This window comes from Manihot esculenta, chromosome 13 (assembly GCF_001659605.2).
Source record: "Manihot esculenta cultivar AM560-2 chromosome 13, M.esculenta_v8, whole genome shotgun sequence".
NCBI classification, from domain to species: Eukaryota; Viridiplantae; Streptophyta; class Magnoliopsida; order Malpighiales; family Euphorbiaceae; genus Manihot; species Manihot esculenta.
In genome coordinates, this window is record NC_035173.2 from 34583961 (window position 1) to 34601720 (window position 17760).

The window sequence follows — 17760 nt, forward strand, 5'->3', positions numbered from 1 at the left end:
GTCCTCACAGGGGCAGGGGCATCTTGGGTGAGATCCTCTGGAGTTCGGTCCTCAATAAGGACGATCTCCAGTCCTGTCCCGGAATCCTCCTTGTCTTTACCCCCAGATACCTTCTCAGGAGAGTGGGCAGTACCCCGCTCCACCTGCTCAACAACAGAAGTCTGCTCCGTGATAACCAAGGAAGCCTCTATCACGGCCTCTGAGGAGGCTGGAGCAGACCTAGACCCTTCGGCAGACTCCAAAGGCGAGCTCGGTCCGCCACGGCCAGATGGCCTGGATGACTTGGAGCTGCGAGAGCTCGGCTTTGCAACTTGAGAGGGAACTTTGGCTGGAGATCGGCTAACCTTCTTGGAGGAAGTAGCTTGAACCACTTCCGCAGCAGCTTCAGATACTGAACGACCAGCTGAAAAGGCGTCGACGATTGCATGAATATTGTCCCGAGATAGGACAAAGTTCTTGGGAAACTTGACCTCGTCCATTTTTACTTCCGAAGCTGCGAAAATGTGAAATCATGAAAGTTAGCATACATCCTGATATTACAAGCAAAGGAGAAACCAAATAACTGGGCTGAGTGCTATACCCATGGACCGGACGTCCCTACGATTAGACACGTACAAACACTTCTCGACGTCATACTTCCGATCAACGGAAGTCAGCCGGAGCAACCCTACTTGCTCAATAATACTCAACTCGGGTAGGTCGTTGCAACCCGGATAGATCTCTCCCCACCTTAAATCTACCTCCCACTCTCGGCCGGAACCTGATTTCAGCTCGGCCACAAGGAAATTCTCTACCCATCCCTTTATAGAATCCTTGTAGCCAGTGAGGAGAGACAGCCCCCTACGGGGGGAAAAGTAATAGAAGTTTTGAGCCGCCTTTACCAGGCGGAAAAAGGTAACAAACAGACAGGCCGTGGGTGCAAAACCCCACCCCAGGCAAATAGACTCGAAACAAGACATGAACAAAATGGAATTTGGGGATAACATTCGAGGAGTTACCATGAAGTAATCAAAAACCTCAATAAAGAAAGGAGTAAAAGGAAGTGGTAAACCAAAATCTCTCTGCTTCAAGAAAAACACTATACTACGATACTCTTGAGGATCCACCAAACCCGGAGGAGGAGGATAAGGAAGGACTATCCTCTCATTTGGGAGAGGTGCCCGAATCAGATACAGAGGAGTATCCAAAAGCCTCCGAGAAATGTATTTAGTTATGTTAGCAGGGGTAATGTGGGACTCAATGTTAACAACATCAGGGAGTTCTGAAATCGCCATAGAAGAACAAGGAAGCGTACCTGAGAATGAAATAAGGTAAAAACGCAGAAGGAATGGCAGGAAGACAGAAAGCAGAAAGGAGTTGTTTTCCTCAAAAGGCAGAAGGAATTCGAAATGACAGCCAAATAATGAAACAGCACTTTAATCTGTACAGTTTTGTCTTGGAGCGGCGCGATCATTAATTACCCTCGAAGTTTACCCTCCCGACGGTTGGCTAACCGGTGGGAAGGTAAAGGGGGCAAAAAGAGGGGCAAAAGGATGACCGCTGGGCTTCTCTGCACACAACAGGGGCCAAGTCCATCATAATGGCCCAGGGTTCAAGGGCCCACGCGCCGCATAAGAAGCCCAACTCGTCAGTCAAAGTAACTTAGCCCACAAAGATTTACCTCTTTATCAATAAAGGGGATAAAGGGGCAAGTTGTGAAGAGACTCAACAGTACGAGCGAACAGGAGCACAGTCCAGGTCAGACTTGCTTATTATTTAGAAAATTATAAGTTCTGACGCGATTGTTATTAAAATAAATACTGAGAGACCGGGGCGCTGAGGACACCTCGGAGTCATACAGAGCTAAAGGCTCAGAGTTCAACTTAAAAGCAGAACTCACAGCTCGGTATTCTAGCTCGGGAGAAGAAAATCGAAAGCAGAAGCTCACGACTAAGTATTTTGGCTCGGAAAAATAGGGCTCGCAGATCGGTCAGTCCAGTTCGGAAAGCGTAACTTGAGACCTCGATCAACCAAAGAAGCACAAAGCTCAAGATAAGTCCGAGCTCGTAGGTCGGATAGTACAGCTCAGTGGAGTTAACTGACCTCCCAGTCAGTTGAGTAAGTCTTAAAGCCGAGCTCATAGACCGGATAATACAGCTCGGAAGAAGCTAACCGACCTCCCAGTTAGTTATATCTTAAGATCGAACTCGTAGGTCGGACAGCATATCTCGGGGGAGCAAGCCGACCTCCCAATGAGTTGGGTCAGTCCGGAACTCGGTTTGTCGACTAAAAGCGGAAGTTCCCGAGTATTATTATTTTAGTTCGGAAGAAACAAAGTTCAGCTAGTTAGAACTACAAAGAAGACAATACAAGTACTTCATCCACAACAAAGAAAGAAACAAGCTCAAGTATGAACGAAAAATAGGAATTTCATTAAAAGAAAAGTACATTACAGAATGGAAGACTATCCTTTAAGGATTTACATATCCGAACCTACATTACAGAATGGAAGACTATTCTTAATGGATTTACATATCCGGGTACTTCGTCGACTACATCCGACCTCAGTATTCAAGTCTTCGGTCCGGAGGATACTCCAGCTCGATATGTGAGTTCGGCAGAAAGGCCAAGATCTGTCTCGCCGCTGTAAGGAAGCTCCTGACGTTGATTCAGAGAAAGCGTTTCCCCCATAGGTCGGCATTCGGTTACCCAAATGCGATGCAGGAGGTGCGGTGGACCTTGGTTCCGCATAATATTGATACTTCACACCAAGGCCACGCAGGGTACAGGTATTGAACAACATTCACTGTTCCATCATAGATAGACATTCTGAAGGGCAATGGAACAAGTGAATGTTGCAAACCTACACCCGAATGTGAGGCTCGATACAACCATGCACATTCAGGGAAATCAGCGAAATATTCTGAAGAGCAATGGAACAAGTTAGAACCCTCAGCATCTTGAAACATATATGGAGCCAGCACCTCTCAGGAGCCCGAACAACACGCAAAGGAGGAGGCCGGCCAGACGACCTGGGTGAAACCGTTTCAGCAACTTGCCGAACAGCCTCACCCAGCGACTGTCCTAGCAGCAGAACCTCCAAAGCCTCGTTCAGACCCCCTGAAGGTAACCTTAAATCTTTAAAATTTTTGAACTGACCCATTTTTATCTCAGGCACTGCAAAAAGTTCAAAAACAGATACGAGTCAGAACAAATCCTTATCAGAGAAAAACAAAATAACACAAAAACTCAGGATTACCTCCGGCCACTTAAAGAAGGCGTCAGATGGATCCTCCACAGATGAAACAGGACGATCTCGCCGAAAGAGGGGAGCAGACAGAAAATTGCAACGAGGGCAACCCTTGTACCAACAGAGAGTTTGAAAACGAAGAAAAACTGGCGTTGATATATACTTGAAGTCTGAGGCCTAAGCACAAAATAGAGTTATACTAGACTCTAAGCTAGCCAAGCCAGACGTTCCTCGGAAAGGAAAGAAAAGACAAGCCCAGATAATGATGACAGAAAAGCAGAAACAGCGGAGAACAGAAAGAATAGAGAAAAGCCAGAGATGGAAAAGGCAGATGGGACTCAAAGACTGCGCAACGCCAGAAAGATGAAAGAACTTTATGGAGGCATCTGAACACGAACAGACGCGGTATTAATGGTTTTTGATATTCACCCCCTCGACAGTCGGAGCAATAACTGCCGAGAAGGTGAAGGGGCAATTGATAACCGCTGGATTTCTTAACTCCGGACCAGGGCCTCGACTATAGCCAAAAGCCCATCAAGCAGAGGCCCACACACGCGAGACAAGCCTGACCCGTATGCCTTCAAAGGCCGGGCTCACCCATCTCCTCCATTCAGGCCGGCCCGACCCGCGCCAAGCAAGCCCTCTCCTCTTGGGCTCAGCATCTGGCCCGACTCTCAGCCCAGCCCAGTGTCCAGACCCAACTCAGACAGCCTGGCAGATCCGCACGGATGTACGCATGGAGAGAATCAGAGGCCGTTACGCATGGAGCAGGCGGCTGATACCCTCGTACACCCAAATCTGCATGCCAGAGCCGCGTGTCCCAATCACGGAGAGGCCTTTACACTTCACCATGAGCAAAGCAAAAAGGATAAAAGGGGAGCACCCTCCCCAGACAAAGGAAGTTTTTGAGGGAAGTCTAAGAAAGCTGTATTAACCATCATTCTGTAATACAAAACCCTTGTAAAACCCTACTCTATTGGATCTCAGATTATCAGGGTGTATAAATTATTTATTTATTTTTTTAACAATTAAGCGTTAGAAAAAATTATCATTTATTTAAATAATGAATTTAGTTGAATTTAATCACGAACTAAAATTTATAAAAGTACTTCATAAACAGTGTTTTATTTTCCTTCAAAAAATAATAATAAAAAAAAGTGCTATCTTTATTCCTCCACCTTCTTAAAAATATTCCAAAACCACTAAATAATTGATAAGCTCATGGATAGTGATTTGACCATAATAACCCGAGACAAGCTCATATTTACCATTAAGATTACGACAATGCGACATAAAAATCAATCTAGTTCGAGCCCGTATGCCCTAGATTTCTCAAGATTTCTCTCCATTCGCAGTCTCAAGCTTCGCAGCCAAATCGACTCAACCAAACAGCGAACTCAACCCCAAACAAAGAGAAAGCCCAAAAAACGTCGCCTGAGAATTAGTTAATCATTCAATTTCCGAGATGACTGACTACGAGGGAGGAAGATATGACGGCAATGGTGCCGATTTCGATAACGATAACTACGGTTCTGGCGGTGGTGGCTTCTCTCCTCAGCCTCGCGCTAGCAGCCACAGCCATGGCGGAGCCGATGATCACAGCGATTCCAAATCTCAGGTACTAAACTAGACAGTTAATACAGCTGTTACTGTTCAAGATATACTTTTTTTTCCTTCTTTATTGGTTTAATTTAGGGTTTCTTTTTTTTTTTTATTTATGTTAATATATGTTCTTTTTTTCAAATTTGTTTTTGTGCTATGACTTCTGTGAATATTGGCTTCATATCACTTTTGGTTATAATTGTTTTCAAATCACGGAAAGGTTAATAGTAGAAGTTTCAGTCTGGTTTAAGTGTTCTGATCATGCGATGTCCATGGAGTGTGGATTACTTTGTAGCTTTTTTTCTAGGTTAAAGAAGCTTTGTTACAGCCCGTCCCCCACTCTCTCCCTCTTTCTCTCTTTCTATCTCTCTGCGTGTTGTAGTCTTAGCTGATTGTGAATTTTAGGTGGTTTCAGATTTTATTCTGATGCAACTTCTCATTAGTTCGGATTTGCTTGGAGAGGCACTAAGGTTATTGGTTGCTACATCGTACACGTGGTATTGTGCTTTTGGTGTTTTAGACATGTTAGGCATCTTGCATTAGATGAATTGTTTCTTAATATTGCTGTCTGTGAAGGTGTTTTTTTCTCTAAACATTTACTTGTTGTTTTCATGTATATATTATGCTATTAAGCATCTCTTTTGTGTAGGATTTTCTATATATTTTTTTTCGTCTGTATTGTGTGCTACTTAATCTTTTCTAATCTAATGGTGCTAATAAATGTTCTCCAATCCAGCATGGTACTCGAGACTATGAAAGAGAGTCTTCAAAAAGTAGGGAAAAGGAGAGGGAGAAAGGACGTGATAAAGATAGGGATAGGGATCGGGATCGTGATAGGGAAAAAGATAGGGAGAAAAGCAAGGACAGGGAGAGGGATAGGGAAAGAGACCGGGACAAGGATCGTGACCGTCACCATAGAGATCGTGATCGGCATAGAGATCGAAGTGAGAGGAGGGAACGGGGTAGAGATAGAGATGATGATGATTATCATCGAAGTCGAGACTATGATCGGGATAGGTATTGAAATTCAATTATCCATTTGAATGCTGTTCTGCTCTTAAAGAATGTTTATAATTTGTTGGTTAATGCTATTCACAGGCGGAGAGATTTTGATAGGGAAGACCGGCATAGGCTTCTATCAAAATCTCCTTCAAGGGGTAGATCAGAGCGCAGATCCAAATCACGTTCTCGTTCCCGTTCCCGTTCTAAGAGGTAATGTATCTGGTATTAAAATAGTTAGCTATGGACAACATCATTTACTTATGTAATTGAGTATGATATTTGATATGCTAATTTTGGTTTGTTTATCCATTCACCTTTCTTCTCGGCATGCTAACCATACCTGCTTTCAGCAAAAGGATCAGTGGTTTTGATATGGCTCCTCCTCCCTCTGCAATGTTGGCTGGTGCAGCTGCAGCAGCTGCTGCTGCAGGTACATGTACCCTCCTCCGTAGTTAAGATTGTCATATTGCTTAACTGCTGTCTTTGTTTTTTTGTGATATAGTGTGGAAAGTTCGTACCAATTACATGATGTCATTTTGGTAAGAAGTACTCCGTTCATTTATTATGTACATATAGCTTCTTCAAGCTGTGGTCTCTGGATGGGCTATACTCTTATTATATTTATGGCTTGGTGAAATAATTCCGGAACTGAGAGAGTTTTTTGGTTTTTCTTGTGTTTGGTGTTTGTTTGTTTGTTTTCTTTCTCGTCTTTTGTTGTAAGAAGGCGATGTTGGGCTACTTGCCCCACTGTGCTGACTATGGGCGTGAGCCGACTTCTGTAGCTTTTATGTACAAGGAGGAATCAATGCACCGGTTTGATGGTTCTTGTTCGTCTTCAACTGGCAACTATTGCCTGTTTTGGTAGTCTTGCAAATATTTCCTCCAGAACTTGAATAAATGATGTATTCTTTTCTCTCTCTTTTGATAGAATTATTGTAAGAGAATGGACTTAATTGTTCTATTAGAAAATGATCCAGGAGTCAATTTTGGTAGCTTGAACGCATTACAGTATACTATTTGATTATAATCTTGTTCTTATTCTATCCAATTGCCTTTGCAGGTCAGATACCTGGGACAAGTCCTGCCATTTCTGGAATGTTTCCTAACATGTTTCCCTTAGGAGCTGGTCAGGTATGTCATATTCTATGTCATGTGTAGTTTTCTGTGTATCCTTCAAATTTATTAATTCTGTGTAATTTGTTTACCTGCAGCAGTTTGGTGCACTTCCAGTTATGCCAGTTCAGGCAATGACACAGCAGGTTGGTATGATCACAGATGCATATTATTTGCTTTTTGGAACATATTTCATTTGTATTCAATCTAAAATATTTCCCTCAATCATGTGATTTTATGCTGTTGCTGCAGGCCACTAGACATGCTCGACGGGTATATGTTGGAGGACTTCCCCCTACAGCTAATGAACAGGTTTATTTGCTCTATCGCTCTTTTCTTTTTTCCTCTCCTTCCCCCCTTTTCTTTTGCTGATATATGTGTACACCTGACATTCTAAACATTTATCTTTTCCTGAAGTCTGTAGCAACTTTTTTTAGCCAAGTTATGGCTGCAATCGGAGGAAATACTGCTGGTCCTGGTATGTCAGTGTTTTCCTATCGCATTGATAATTCAATTGCATGCATGCATTTTTTGCTGCTACTAATGCTTGTTATGTTTGTTTTCTCAAGGGGATGCTGTTGTTAATGTCTATATAAACCATGAAAAGAAATTTGCATTTGTGGAGATGAGGTCTGTTGAGGAGGCTAGTAATGCAATGGCTTTAGACGGAATTATTTTTGAGGTAACTGTATCTTTTCTTGGATCTTTATTGGGTTGGGACTCTCATCAGCTGATTGTTTACGATATTTGCTCTTAGATTTTGAGTTCTTAAAACAAAAATTACTTCCAGGGAGCACCTGTCAAGGTGAGGAGACCTAGCGACTATAATCCATCTCTTGCTGCGACACTTGGTCCAAGCCAGCCCAATCCTAATCTTAACCTCGCAGCAGTTGGCTTAACTCCAGGCTCTGCTGGTGGACTTGAGGGTCCTGACCGCATCTTTGTGGGTGGGCTTCCCTATTACTTCACAGAAGCACAAATCAGAGAGTTGTTGGAATCTTTTGGGCCTCTTCGAGGTTTTGATCTAGTCAAAGACAGAGAGACTGGCAACTCAAAGGGCTATGCATTTTGTGTTTATCAAGATCTTTCAGTTACAGACATAGCTTGTGCAGCTCTGAATGGAATTAAAATGGGTGACAAAACTCTCACTGTTAGACGTGCCAACCAGGGAACTAACCAACCTAAGCCTGAGCAAGAGAATGTTCTATTGCATGCACAGCAGCAGATTGCATTGCAGGTGAACTGATCTTTTCTTATTATCTATCAACTTTAATTCCATCCCGGATTAATTATCTTCTTCTGCTTTGTCTTTCTTCTTTCTAGTAGCCAGTCTGGTTTTGGTTAATGTTTACATGTTATTACTTGAAAGTGAAGCAATATTTTTTGCAGAGGCTTATGTTACAACCTGTTCCTACTAAAGTTGTATGCCTAACACAAGTAGTCACTGCGGATGAACTCAAAGATGATGAGGAGTACGAAGACATCTTGGAAGATATGAGAACGGAAGGAGGAAAATTTGGTAAAACCTTCAAACTGTCTGTTACTATATTTATCTTCTGCATTAGAGCTCCTTCCCCCACTTTTCCTCTTGTGAAGTCTTTCTTTGTTAGCCCCTTTTGTTTTCTCCCAAGGCTTCTTACATTTCTTTATTTTCTCTGTGTTGTATGTCTGTTTTACAGCCTTTTGTAGTCCCACATTCTGCTATAAAGAATCAGGCCTAACATACACAGACAGAAGACTTCATTATCCCTTATTTATATTTGCTTGATATCCTCTTTTTGAAAAAAGTGAGAATTTTAAAAATTGCGGTTTGCATATTTTCACACCTTAAATGCAGGTACATTGGCGAATGTTGTTATCCCACGCCCAAAGGCAGATGGTGAACCTTCACCAGGAGTTGGGAAGGTCAGTACTCATCACTCATTTCTTTTCTTGTTTTTTTTTTTTTTTTTTGAGTGATAATATCTGCCATTTGGCTTTTTTCTGGAACTTCATATCTTGAGGCTATATTTGAAACCTGTTGTTATTCAGGTGTTCTTGGATTATGCTGATGTTGAAGGTGCTACAAAAGCCCGAGCAGGGATGAATGGACGTAAATTTGGTGGGAATCAAGTTGTGGCTGTGTTTTATCCTGAGAACAAGTTCTATCAGGGAGAATATGATGGCTAGTTTTAGTGTCTCCTGGCAATATTTAGAAATTGATGATTTACTTCGTTATTGATAATCAGCTTGAGCAGCTCCCTGACGAGTATCCTGTTGCCTTTTTATGTGTTTTTCTTTTTTAATGTTGTCATGATAGACAAGGATTGAACGAAGTGTTTTTCTGGGAACCAACTGTATTCTGGTAGTTAAGAACTCGGCTTTGTGTTTTTCCCCCTTTCTAAATTCGCCCAGTCTCCGCATTTATTGGTTGTCTTATAGACCAATTGGGATGTAGATGTCTAAGCATGAGAGCTTAATTAACAATGAGGGTAATCAAGGTTGCATAATGTTGGAACGTTGATTGAAACATGTTGTAAGGAAATTCCCTTGTGTGGAAGAAGGGTGAAGTATCCTTGAGCTCTTGGCGTTGAAGAGCTAGTTGATTAACCGAGTCCTGAAAGTTGTTGGGTAACCTGTTAGCTGAGAAGAAAGTTTTGTCTATAACCTCAAATCAAATTGGATAATTATTAAAAGAAGATTCATTGCTTGGCTTGGTTTTGGTTAGGATGCCGCTTGCTGCTCATGTCCCTTCATTTTCTCACCGGCCACGGGTGAGGCGTTATAAGCTCTAATTTAAGTTGCTATCTGTTTAAAGTGTTGATAAAACTTGCAAGCAAATAGCATTTTGATGCTTATTTTCAAATTGTTTCTTTATCTTGTGATTTTAAAATTTACTAAATATCTCACTGTTCAAGAAATTTTGTTACTAATTTTAATACTATATCTATAGAATTAATTTTGATTTAAAATTAAATTTTTTTGTTATATGATTGAAATACTGGTAACAAATGTATAACATGATCTAAGGATCTGTTTTTTGTTAAAATTAAATTTTTAATATTGAAAAGAAATTGTGCAAAAAAGATACTAAAGTTTGCAGTTTAATTTATAACTTTTAATCATAGATCTATAATTTTTCACTTGATTAATATACCCTGGCATTTTATTATCACACAATAATAATATATTTGTGATTTTTTAAACAAAATAGAAAAACCTATATTATGATTTCTAATTCTATGAATAATATTTGTTTATTACCTAATTCTATGTTCTATGAATAATATTTGTTTATTACCTAATTCTATAAGGTAGAGTTAAAATAAAAGAAAACTAAATTTTATACTCTTACTAAAAGAATAAGAGTTACCAGAAAAAAATTAGTATATTACAGCGGCTTTATTATGCATATCATAGTAAATCTCATAAAATTTCTACTATAATCAATAGTTATCCTCTAACCATTGTAATTTGTATATGTAACCATTGTATTAACTAATTTCTGTATCTTATAGCAATGCGAGTTTTCCTACTAGGCTAAAATTCTACTGCCAACGTTACCAATACAAGAATAAAAGCCCTGTCCATACACACAAAAGGAGGAAAAAAAACAAAAAGGAAAAAAAGAGAACGATCATAATACTACATACAACACAAAATATTTAAGTTGATAAAAACTAGAGCATGCTTACAATCCAGGAAAAGCTTCGTCCTCAGCTTATATGTGTAGCGATTTCTCGTAGCCGATTCAAACTAGAAATTCACCTTTAGATCTCAATTGGTAGATTGGCGCAACTCAGGTCTCACAAAGTCAGCATCTGGTGGCACTGAAATGTCTACTGTAGGTCTCAGTTGAGCACAAACTTCAATGGCTCCATGCACCGGATCTGATAGGAAGTTGCTAATGAGATCGCGATTCACAGGACTGTCATTGTCCACAGCTACCAAAGCTTGTTGGGTAAGGATATAATCAAAACGAGGGGCCCATTTCCTGGATCCCAATCTTGCTGTTGTTGAGCAGTTGTCTACCATGAAAGAAACTCCACGAGCGTGCATAAATGGATTTAAAGAATCCACGGATTCAATCACACTTTCATTGATGATCTCAGAATATGAGTGCCCTTTCTTCCTTAAGATTTCAATCTATAATTCAGAAATACAAAAGCGGCATCAATTTCCTACTTCTTTCTTTACCAGTCAAGTCAGTATGTGGTAACCATGAACCAAGATGATTTAAGGTGTAATAGCATTTATGTATTTCACTGTAACTTAAAAAGGGAAGGGACCCATTAATAGTATGGTGAATGAAAGAAAACTAAAGCATTTATAAGCATGTGGTACCTGTGCCATCATCAATGCCACGTAGACTCCTGCAGTGAAAGGGTATAATGGACCTAAGTCCCCTGCTTGTCTAACTGATCGGACTCGCTCGCCAACCTTCCACATGCGTGTTTGATCAATTTTACCCATTGGGAAGGCTGGTAGCCCATCTTTTTCCTATCAACAAGAAACACAAAAATTAGCATAATGTTGAAATTAAAAAAAAAAAAGCTTCAAATTATCTCCTATCATTTTGAGAACAAGATTTTTGTATTTCACATACATCTCAATTACACCGTTATACTTCCAAACTAGAAATTTTATTCAACTGCGATAGCAAATAATGAGAGTATGAACATACATAAATGCGACGGCCGGCAAGGACAACGCTGCGTATCTCATTTCCACAAGCAACATCTTCATAGCACTCATACAAGATATCCATGCAGGGATAATATGAAGCACCATATGCAATCTCAAATTCCTTTTTACCTTCTTCAGACAAGGAATTATATACAGCCAACATACCCTGAAGACAAAAAGCCAGAAACGTTAACAATTAGGCAGTGATGCTTGCTTAATAACCAGGAGGATAACAACCAAATTTTATCACATGCAACCTTGGTTGAAATGGTCTTTGATATAATTCCTGTTATGCACTCAACAGTGTTCTTGTAAGCTTCCTCTTCACTCATTCCATTTTCAGTGTATCGTCTAAACAAGGACTCAACAATTCCATGTACAGCACCCAGTAAAATGCCTGCATACCATGAAATCAAAATTCATATGTTAAGCAGTTAAAACATGGAAAACAATCATGTGGATAGTTGGAAACTGCACATACCACGCTCCCCAAAGATGTCACTTTTGTACTCTTGCTCCAGTGTAGTGGCAAAAGTGAAAGGAGAACCAAGGGCTACTGACCATCCCAAGGCAATATCTGTGGCCCTACCATCAACATCCTTCACACACAAACCAATTAAGACCAAGAGTCGGTGAAATGAAATAAACACTAATGCATTTGATTAGGCTTTTTCTTCTTCTTCTTCTTCCTTTTCTTTTTGTTCGCGCGTGTGTGAGTGTTGGGGGGGGGGGGGGGAGGAGAGAGAGAGAGGACCTGGTGGACTGCAAAACTAGAATTTATTCCTGCACCATTGACCTCTTTGCCTTGAACATAAAGTCTCCTTACAGATGGACCCATTCCCTTGGGACAAACAGCAACCACACTAATGTTTTTTGGGAAGTCAAGTCCCATTGACTGCAAATGTCCAAGAAGAAATCCATGGGAAAGCCCAAGTATGCTGTTTGGCTTCATATGGGAGAAAATTTTCTCATAGTTATCAGCCTGCCATAGAAAAAAAAAAAAAAGAATCACTGTAAGGAGAAAAAAAATATATATATCAGGAAAAAAGGAACCAACAAAAAAATTAGATTGAGAACATTATAGACATTCATCAAGAGAAATTTAGAAATTATGAAATGTTTCATTCAACTTAACTTTTCTTTCTGCTAAGCTTTACCTAACGACCAATGAAATTGAAAATTTGTCATAAAACTTTTGCGCTCCTTATTACTAAAGGAAAATATGGGACATTAAAAAAAAATAAAGGCGTAAAGGATGTCAGGAACAACTCAGACAAGAAAAAACATTATCAGTATTTTCTTTTCCTTATTCCCTTCTTTACATGATAAGAATCAAATGATCAAGAAGGAACCCGTTAATCATCAAAATTTAGCAAAGCATAAATGCATCACAAGTTCAAACTTTTCCTCTCTCACATTATAAGAGCAATAATGTTCAAAGTTTAAATAATGCAGGAAGTTTATTGAGCCAAACATAACAACCATGGATTTATTTGATTTTAAAGAAAAAAAATTTCGGGGACAAATTGAAAATTTTGCAGAAATACAAAGATAGGAAGTATTATTAAAATCAACCTGTGCAGAATCAGATATCAGTAACATGACAAGGTCACTGCCTGAAATAGTTTCCCATATATCACCTAGCGTCCCATTCTCTTCAGTAAAACCAGCAGCACGAGCTTCAGCGAATGAATGAGACCCCTTCCTAAGTCCGATCTATATTAAACAAGGTAACCACAAAAAAACATATCAAACTTAGACATGAGATTGATCAACAATGTCTGAGCAGTACTCCAAACAACTAAAAATATATCACCACTAACCTTCACTACAATATCAGACTTGGCATCCGTTAGGGAATCCCTTAAATTCTGAGCTTGGGCAGGACCCTTACAATAAAAACAGTAAACATAAATACTTTATCCTCTACAATACACATTTAATCATTGTGAAAGAACATAAATTAACTAGAAAGAAATATAATATTCGGACGCTGTATTTTACTGACATTATAGAAAAATCATAAATAGAAAGTTGCTATGCACATGTTGTCACATACACACACATGGATGAGCTCAAAGGGCATAAAGACTTGTATCTCCATAGATATTCCAAAAGAACTATACTAACTAGACTTGGTTGATAGGGATGAAAAATAAAACATCAGTTTCCTTGTATTCTGAAGCTTTTCTCAGGTAAATAAACAGATCAAAAATAAAAATCATTTAAGCAAAATACAATGTGACAACAGAATATTCACCTGAGACCCCCAACCAATAACGCCAATCTGCTTGATTCCCTTGAATGCATCTGGCAGCAAGTAGAATAAATCCCTACCTCCTCTCACAATGTACTACAACAAACAGTGAGCATTACAGAAACAATTTTTGCATCTCGCACAGTGATACACATGCACAGAGCTCTGACTACACATACGCAACTAAGAAGATAGAAATAGTATAAAACACGAGAAAATTTTCTTCTTTGTCTCTGTGCTAAGTAAAAGATGAAAAGAGTAAATTCACGAAAAACTATATAAATGGAAGAATTCCATCCAAATTTTAGTCCAAATTAGATCTCTGCCTTGAAATTTCCCCATCCAAGTATTTACACTAAAAAAACGCAATAAATTCAAAGGAAAAGAGATGAAGGAAATGAAATGGCATACCTCGTCATGACCAGCGAGGGAGATCTTCTCCTTCTTAAAGACAGAGGAATCAAAATCAAGAGAAATTAAAGACGGCGTATGGCTGGAAAGAGTACCGGAGAACGCCGTCGCGGCAGCCATTAGTTGTGCCGACGAAAATCCAAGGCCGAGAAGAGGGAGCTCGCTAGAGGTGAAGAGGAAGCGTTACTGTCAGCAAATGACAGAGATTGGTATTTGTGGCTGCTGAGTTGTTTGCGCCTTATAGTACATGCTTTTGTCTGTTTTCTATTGTTATTGTGCGCCCTTAGCGTAATACGCTCACTTCTTACGCTAAACAACATGAATGCTTTGTTTGGATGTACGGAAGTAGATAGAGGAGAAAAGAAACGAAATTTAGTTTCACTAAATTCTCTTGTTTGCACATTAAACAAGGGGAGAAAAGAGGAAAAAATAAAAATAAAAGAGGAAAAATCGTATTTTTTAATTTCTTATATTTAGTCTAAATATTTCTAGAGAAATAAAGACTAATTATATTAAAATACTTAAATGCCCTCATTGTTTTAAAGTCTCTTCCTTCATTTGTGAGGGCATAATAGTCATTAGAGAAATTATACTTTCTCCTACTCTTGTAATCTATCCAAACAAAATTCTATTATTTTCTTTTCACCTTAATTTCTCTCATATTTCTTTCACAATGAACCATCAAACAAAGGGTAACACAAAGTTTATGCAGAATTATTCATGACTGAATTTTCTTTTTGAAAAAAAGAAAGCTAACCCGAATGAGCAGAAACAAGCAGAACTATCTCTCTTTTTATTCTACTTTCCAATTTGCTTGCTGAAAAAAAAAATTCAAAATCTAGTTCTCTGTGATCTGTACCACAGAATCAAGAAGCAAAGAAATCTATATCCAAGAATGAAGCTCAACATTACTCCTAAATTACTCCATTTCTTTGACTCTTCCAGACCCTGCTGCATCAAAAACTCTTCACCGTACATGAAGCAGTCTCCTTCAATAAGCTCCAAGCATTTCTTCTTTCCCCTCCCTCCACCATACTCATTTATTACAAAACACTCAAATGGGTATTTAAACAGGCTCAGATAATGCATGAAAATCCAATAATCAGGTATGTCTTGTTTTGCTATGAAATACCCAGAAAACAGGAAGAAAGAACCCATAAGCCCAGCAATTATTGATGTTCCCATGATGAAATTTGGCACAAGAGCACTAAAGCATACAACAAAAGAATTTGACATCAAGAAAGCCATCCATACTACCAATAAGAAATAGATGAATCCATCTGTTTCCCTTCTCAATCCCACTAGAAAGTATACTGGTGTGCTGTAGAGGAGTGCCACAATTAACAGAAATGGGATGAAAACAAGAGTGTTTGATATGACATAAGAAGATATTCTGTAATACCCTTTTGAAGTTTCTCTCATTAAAATTCTTCTCTCTTGCAAGAAAATTGGTAGGCCTTCAGTTGTTGATGCTAGCAAGAAGGTGAGGCTGAAGGCAAAAAACCCAATTTGAGTTTGTAGCTTGTGCTTGTTTGGATCATTTGCTGCATTCATAAATACAGTTCCAAGCACAATCCCAGCAAGCATTGCTTGTATTATTCTTGCAAGGAAGAGTTGATTGGTTCTGGAAATAATGGTGGAGAATCTCTGAGCCAGTATTAGAATCTCCTTGAATCTACCATTGGGGTAACATATTTTAGCCTCTCTGAGATTTCTAATGTTGGGATTTCTTCTGATTTCTTCATAATCTTGTTCTGTCACATTACCTTCTGTTTCACTTTCTTCTGTGTCTATTACTAGAGTTTCTGTCACTTCAACAGCAAACTCAAGAACATTGACATGCCTGGGAACGGAATGACCAGCAAATCTAAGATGCTGCTCAAGGAGATCCAGGGATCCTTGGTGAAGGACAGTGCCATTTGATAATAACAGAATCTGATCAAACAGCTCAAGAATTCGAAAACCGGGTTGATGGATGGTTAAGACAATTGTTTTACCTTGCTTTGTAGCCATAGATTTGAGCAACAGAACTACATGAAGAGCTGATGCAGAATCCAATCCTGAAGTTGGTTCATCGATTAAAAGAACAGGTGGATCATGAACTAAATCTACACCAATAGACACTCTACGTTTCTCACCACCTGAAATCCCTCGGTTTGATTCACTACCAATTCTTACATTTGCAACATTCTCTAATCCAAGCTCTTTCAGCAGTGCTTGAACTCTCAACGCAGCAGAAGCTTGGAACTCGCCTCTCAGCCTGAGACGAGCACTGTACATGAGAGTTTCTTCAACAGTAAGAAGTGGAAAGAGAACTTCTTCTTGCGTGACATAACCTGATAATCTCCGAAAACATCTAGCATTCATTGGTTGCTCATTAACAAGAACTTGACCAGAGACTCTTCCAGGTGGGATTATACCAGCAAGTGTCTCCAACAATGTTGTTTTTCCAGCCCCACTTGGACCAGCAATTGCCATGATCTCCCCTGGTCGAGCTTCACAACTCACATTTCTCAGTATGTAACCCCTAACTGATGTTGTCTTCCAGTGATGAAGCCAGTTACAGTCATCAATCTGACTGGATAGTTTGTAAGAAAGTTTATTTGCTCTAATTCGATACTGAGTTTTCAGTGCAGTAGAATCAGGAGATTTTCTTGGTAGTTCCATTCAGAGAAATGGTAAAGAAAGAAGGCTACGAGAAATGAAAAGAAGAGAGGAAGAGGCAGAAGTGAGAAGATAAGCCAACACACCAAACGTGCACCATGTTGTACACGCCAGTAGCCAAAGCATATATTTTCTTAGGCCAAATATATGAATTGGTCTTTGGCTTATTTAGTGTTAAGTCCTACATTTATAGGGTATCAAGCAAAAATACTTCCGGCAATTCTCTCTCCTAAAATGCCTTTCAAGATCAATATTGTATAGGAGTCTATCTGAATATGGCAATCTTAATGTTGAGCCATCTACATGTGTTAAGTCTCTGCAAATTTTACAATGTTCGAACACATACACATATTTGGTCCTATAAGTTTCGCGCTTGGAATGTTTAGTTCTGATTAGGTGTCAGAGCAAAAATGCTTTATTTAAAATTTTGGATAGTTCTTCTCTACAACGCGACTTTGTATATCACAGAGTTTTTTTTAAATCATTCATAATACAAAAATTTATTTTCAAATCATTGCAAGACGGAAACTATTTACCATATCCAGTGTATTAAAGTTAGTTTGTTCGGCAATATGTTTAAAACTTTTTTTTTTTTAAATGTGTATGTTTATTTATATATAAATAAATAAAATTTTTAGCTGTGTTTTAGTGAGATGCAATAATAATTTATTTTTATTATATACGTTGAAAGTTTATATAAATATGATTTTGTGTAGTAAAAAAATTATTGTAATTTTAGTCAAAGAATTTAGTTGAGTAAAAATTATTGTAATTTTAAGTAAAAAAGTTTTTTTTAATTGCCAGTCGAATCGAAATA

General features: G+C 39.0%; 3 protein-coding genes across 9 annotated transcripts; 1 reads left to right on the forward strand and 2 right to left on the reverse strand.

Moving 5' to 3' along the window:
- The first annotated feature begins 4523 nt into the window (after positions 1 to 4523).
- On the forward strand, positions 4524 to 9331 carry LOC110629489 (splicing factor U2af large subunit B). 7 transcript variants are annotated; one of them, XR_002490216.2, is made up of 13 exons: positions 4524 to 4847; positions 5568 to 5848; positions 5930 to 6043; positions 6184 to 6263; positions 6894 to 6964; positions 7045 to 7092; positions 7199 to 7258; positions 7364 to 7424; positions 7516 to 7628; positions 7737 to 8183; positions 8336 to 8465; positions 8626 to 8851; positions 8978 to 9331. XR_002490216.2 is itself a non-coding variant. In XM_021776476.2 (13 exons), exons 1-13 carry the CDS (start codon positions 4695 to 4697, stop codon positions 9113 to 9115), a joined length of 1764 nt encoding a protein of 587 aa, XP_021632168.1. In that variant the 5' UTR covers positions 4524 to 4694; the 3' UTR covers positions 9116 to 9331. The 7 variants fall into 7 exon arrangements, 6 of the variants coding, with proteins under 6 accessions (XP_021632168.1, XP_021632169.1, XP_043805510.1 ...); XM_021776476.2 differs by having other exon boundaries at positions 8784 to 8851; XM_021776477.2 differs by having other exon boundaries at positions 7048 to 7092; positions 8784 to 8851.
- Positions 9332 to 10386: 1055 nt separating this feature from the next.
- Positions 10387 to 14505, reverse strand: LOC110629306 (ketol-acid reductoisomerase, chloroplastic). Its single transcript, XM_043949889.1, has 10 exons — positions 14280 to 14505; positions 13872 to 13964; positions 13435 to 13500; positions 13187 to 13327; positions 12366 to 12593; positions 12093 to 12210; positions 11869 to 12008; positions 11610 to 11777; positions 11270 to 11425; positions 10387 to 11071 (listed from the first exon to the last, which is right to left on the reverse strand). The coding sequence occupies exons 1-10, from the start codon at positions 14397 to 14399 to the stop codon at positions 10703 to 10705; spliced, it is 1599 nt and encodes a 532-aa protein (XP_043805824.1). The 5' UTR covers positions 14400 to 14505; the 3' UTR covers positions 10387 to 10702.
- A 143-nt stretch (positions 14506 to 14648) lies between these two features.
- On the reverse strand, positions 14649 to 17375 carry LOC110629007 (ABC transporter G family member 10). Its single transcript, XM_021775842.2, has one exon. It carries the CDS (start codon positions 16944 to 16946, stop codon positions 15111 to 15113), a length of 1836 nt encoding a protein of 611 aa, XP_021631534.1. The 5' UTR covers positions 16947 to 17375; the 3' UTR covers positions 14649 to 15110.
- Between the last annotated feature and the right edge of the window lie 385 nt (positions 17376 to 17760).

Bases quoted from the DNA above. Each gene is read 5' to 3' on its own strand.
- LOC110629489 (XM_021776476.2), top strand. From the start codon at position 4,695: ATGACTGACTACGAGGGAGGAAGATATGACGGCAATGGTGCCGATTTC. The intron at 6,044-6,183 runs GTAATGTATCTG...ACCTGCTTTCAG, and splicing joins TCCCGTTCCCGTTCTAAGAG to CAAAAGGATCAGTGGTTTTG. The intron at 8,466-8,783 runs GTAAAACCTTCA...CCTTAAATGCAG, and splicing joins AACGGAAGGAGGAAAATTTG to GTACATTGGCGAATGTTGTT.
- LOC110629306 (XM_043949889.1), bottom strand. From the start codon at position 14,399: ATGGCTGCCGCGACGGCGTTCTCCGGTACTCTTTCCAGCCATACGCCG. The intron at 13,501-13,871 runs GTGAATATTCTG...TTTTATTGTAAG, and splicing joins TTATTGGTTGGGGGTCTCAG to GGTCCTGCCCAAGCTCAGAA. The intron at 12,594-13,186 runs GTTGATTTTAAT...TTTCTATGGCAG, and splicing joins TGATATCTGATTCTGCACAG to GCTGATAACTATGAGAAAAT.
- LOC110629007 (XM_021775842.2), bottom strand. From the start codon at position 16,946: ATGGAACTACCAAGAAAATCTCCTGATTCTACTGCACTGAAAACTCAG.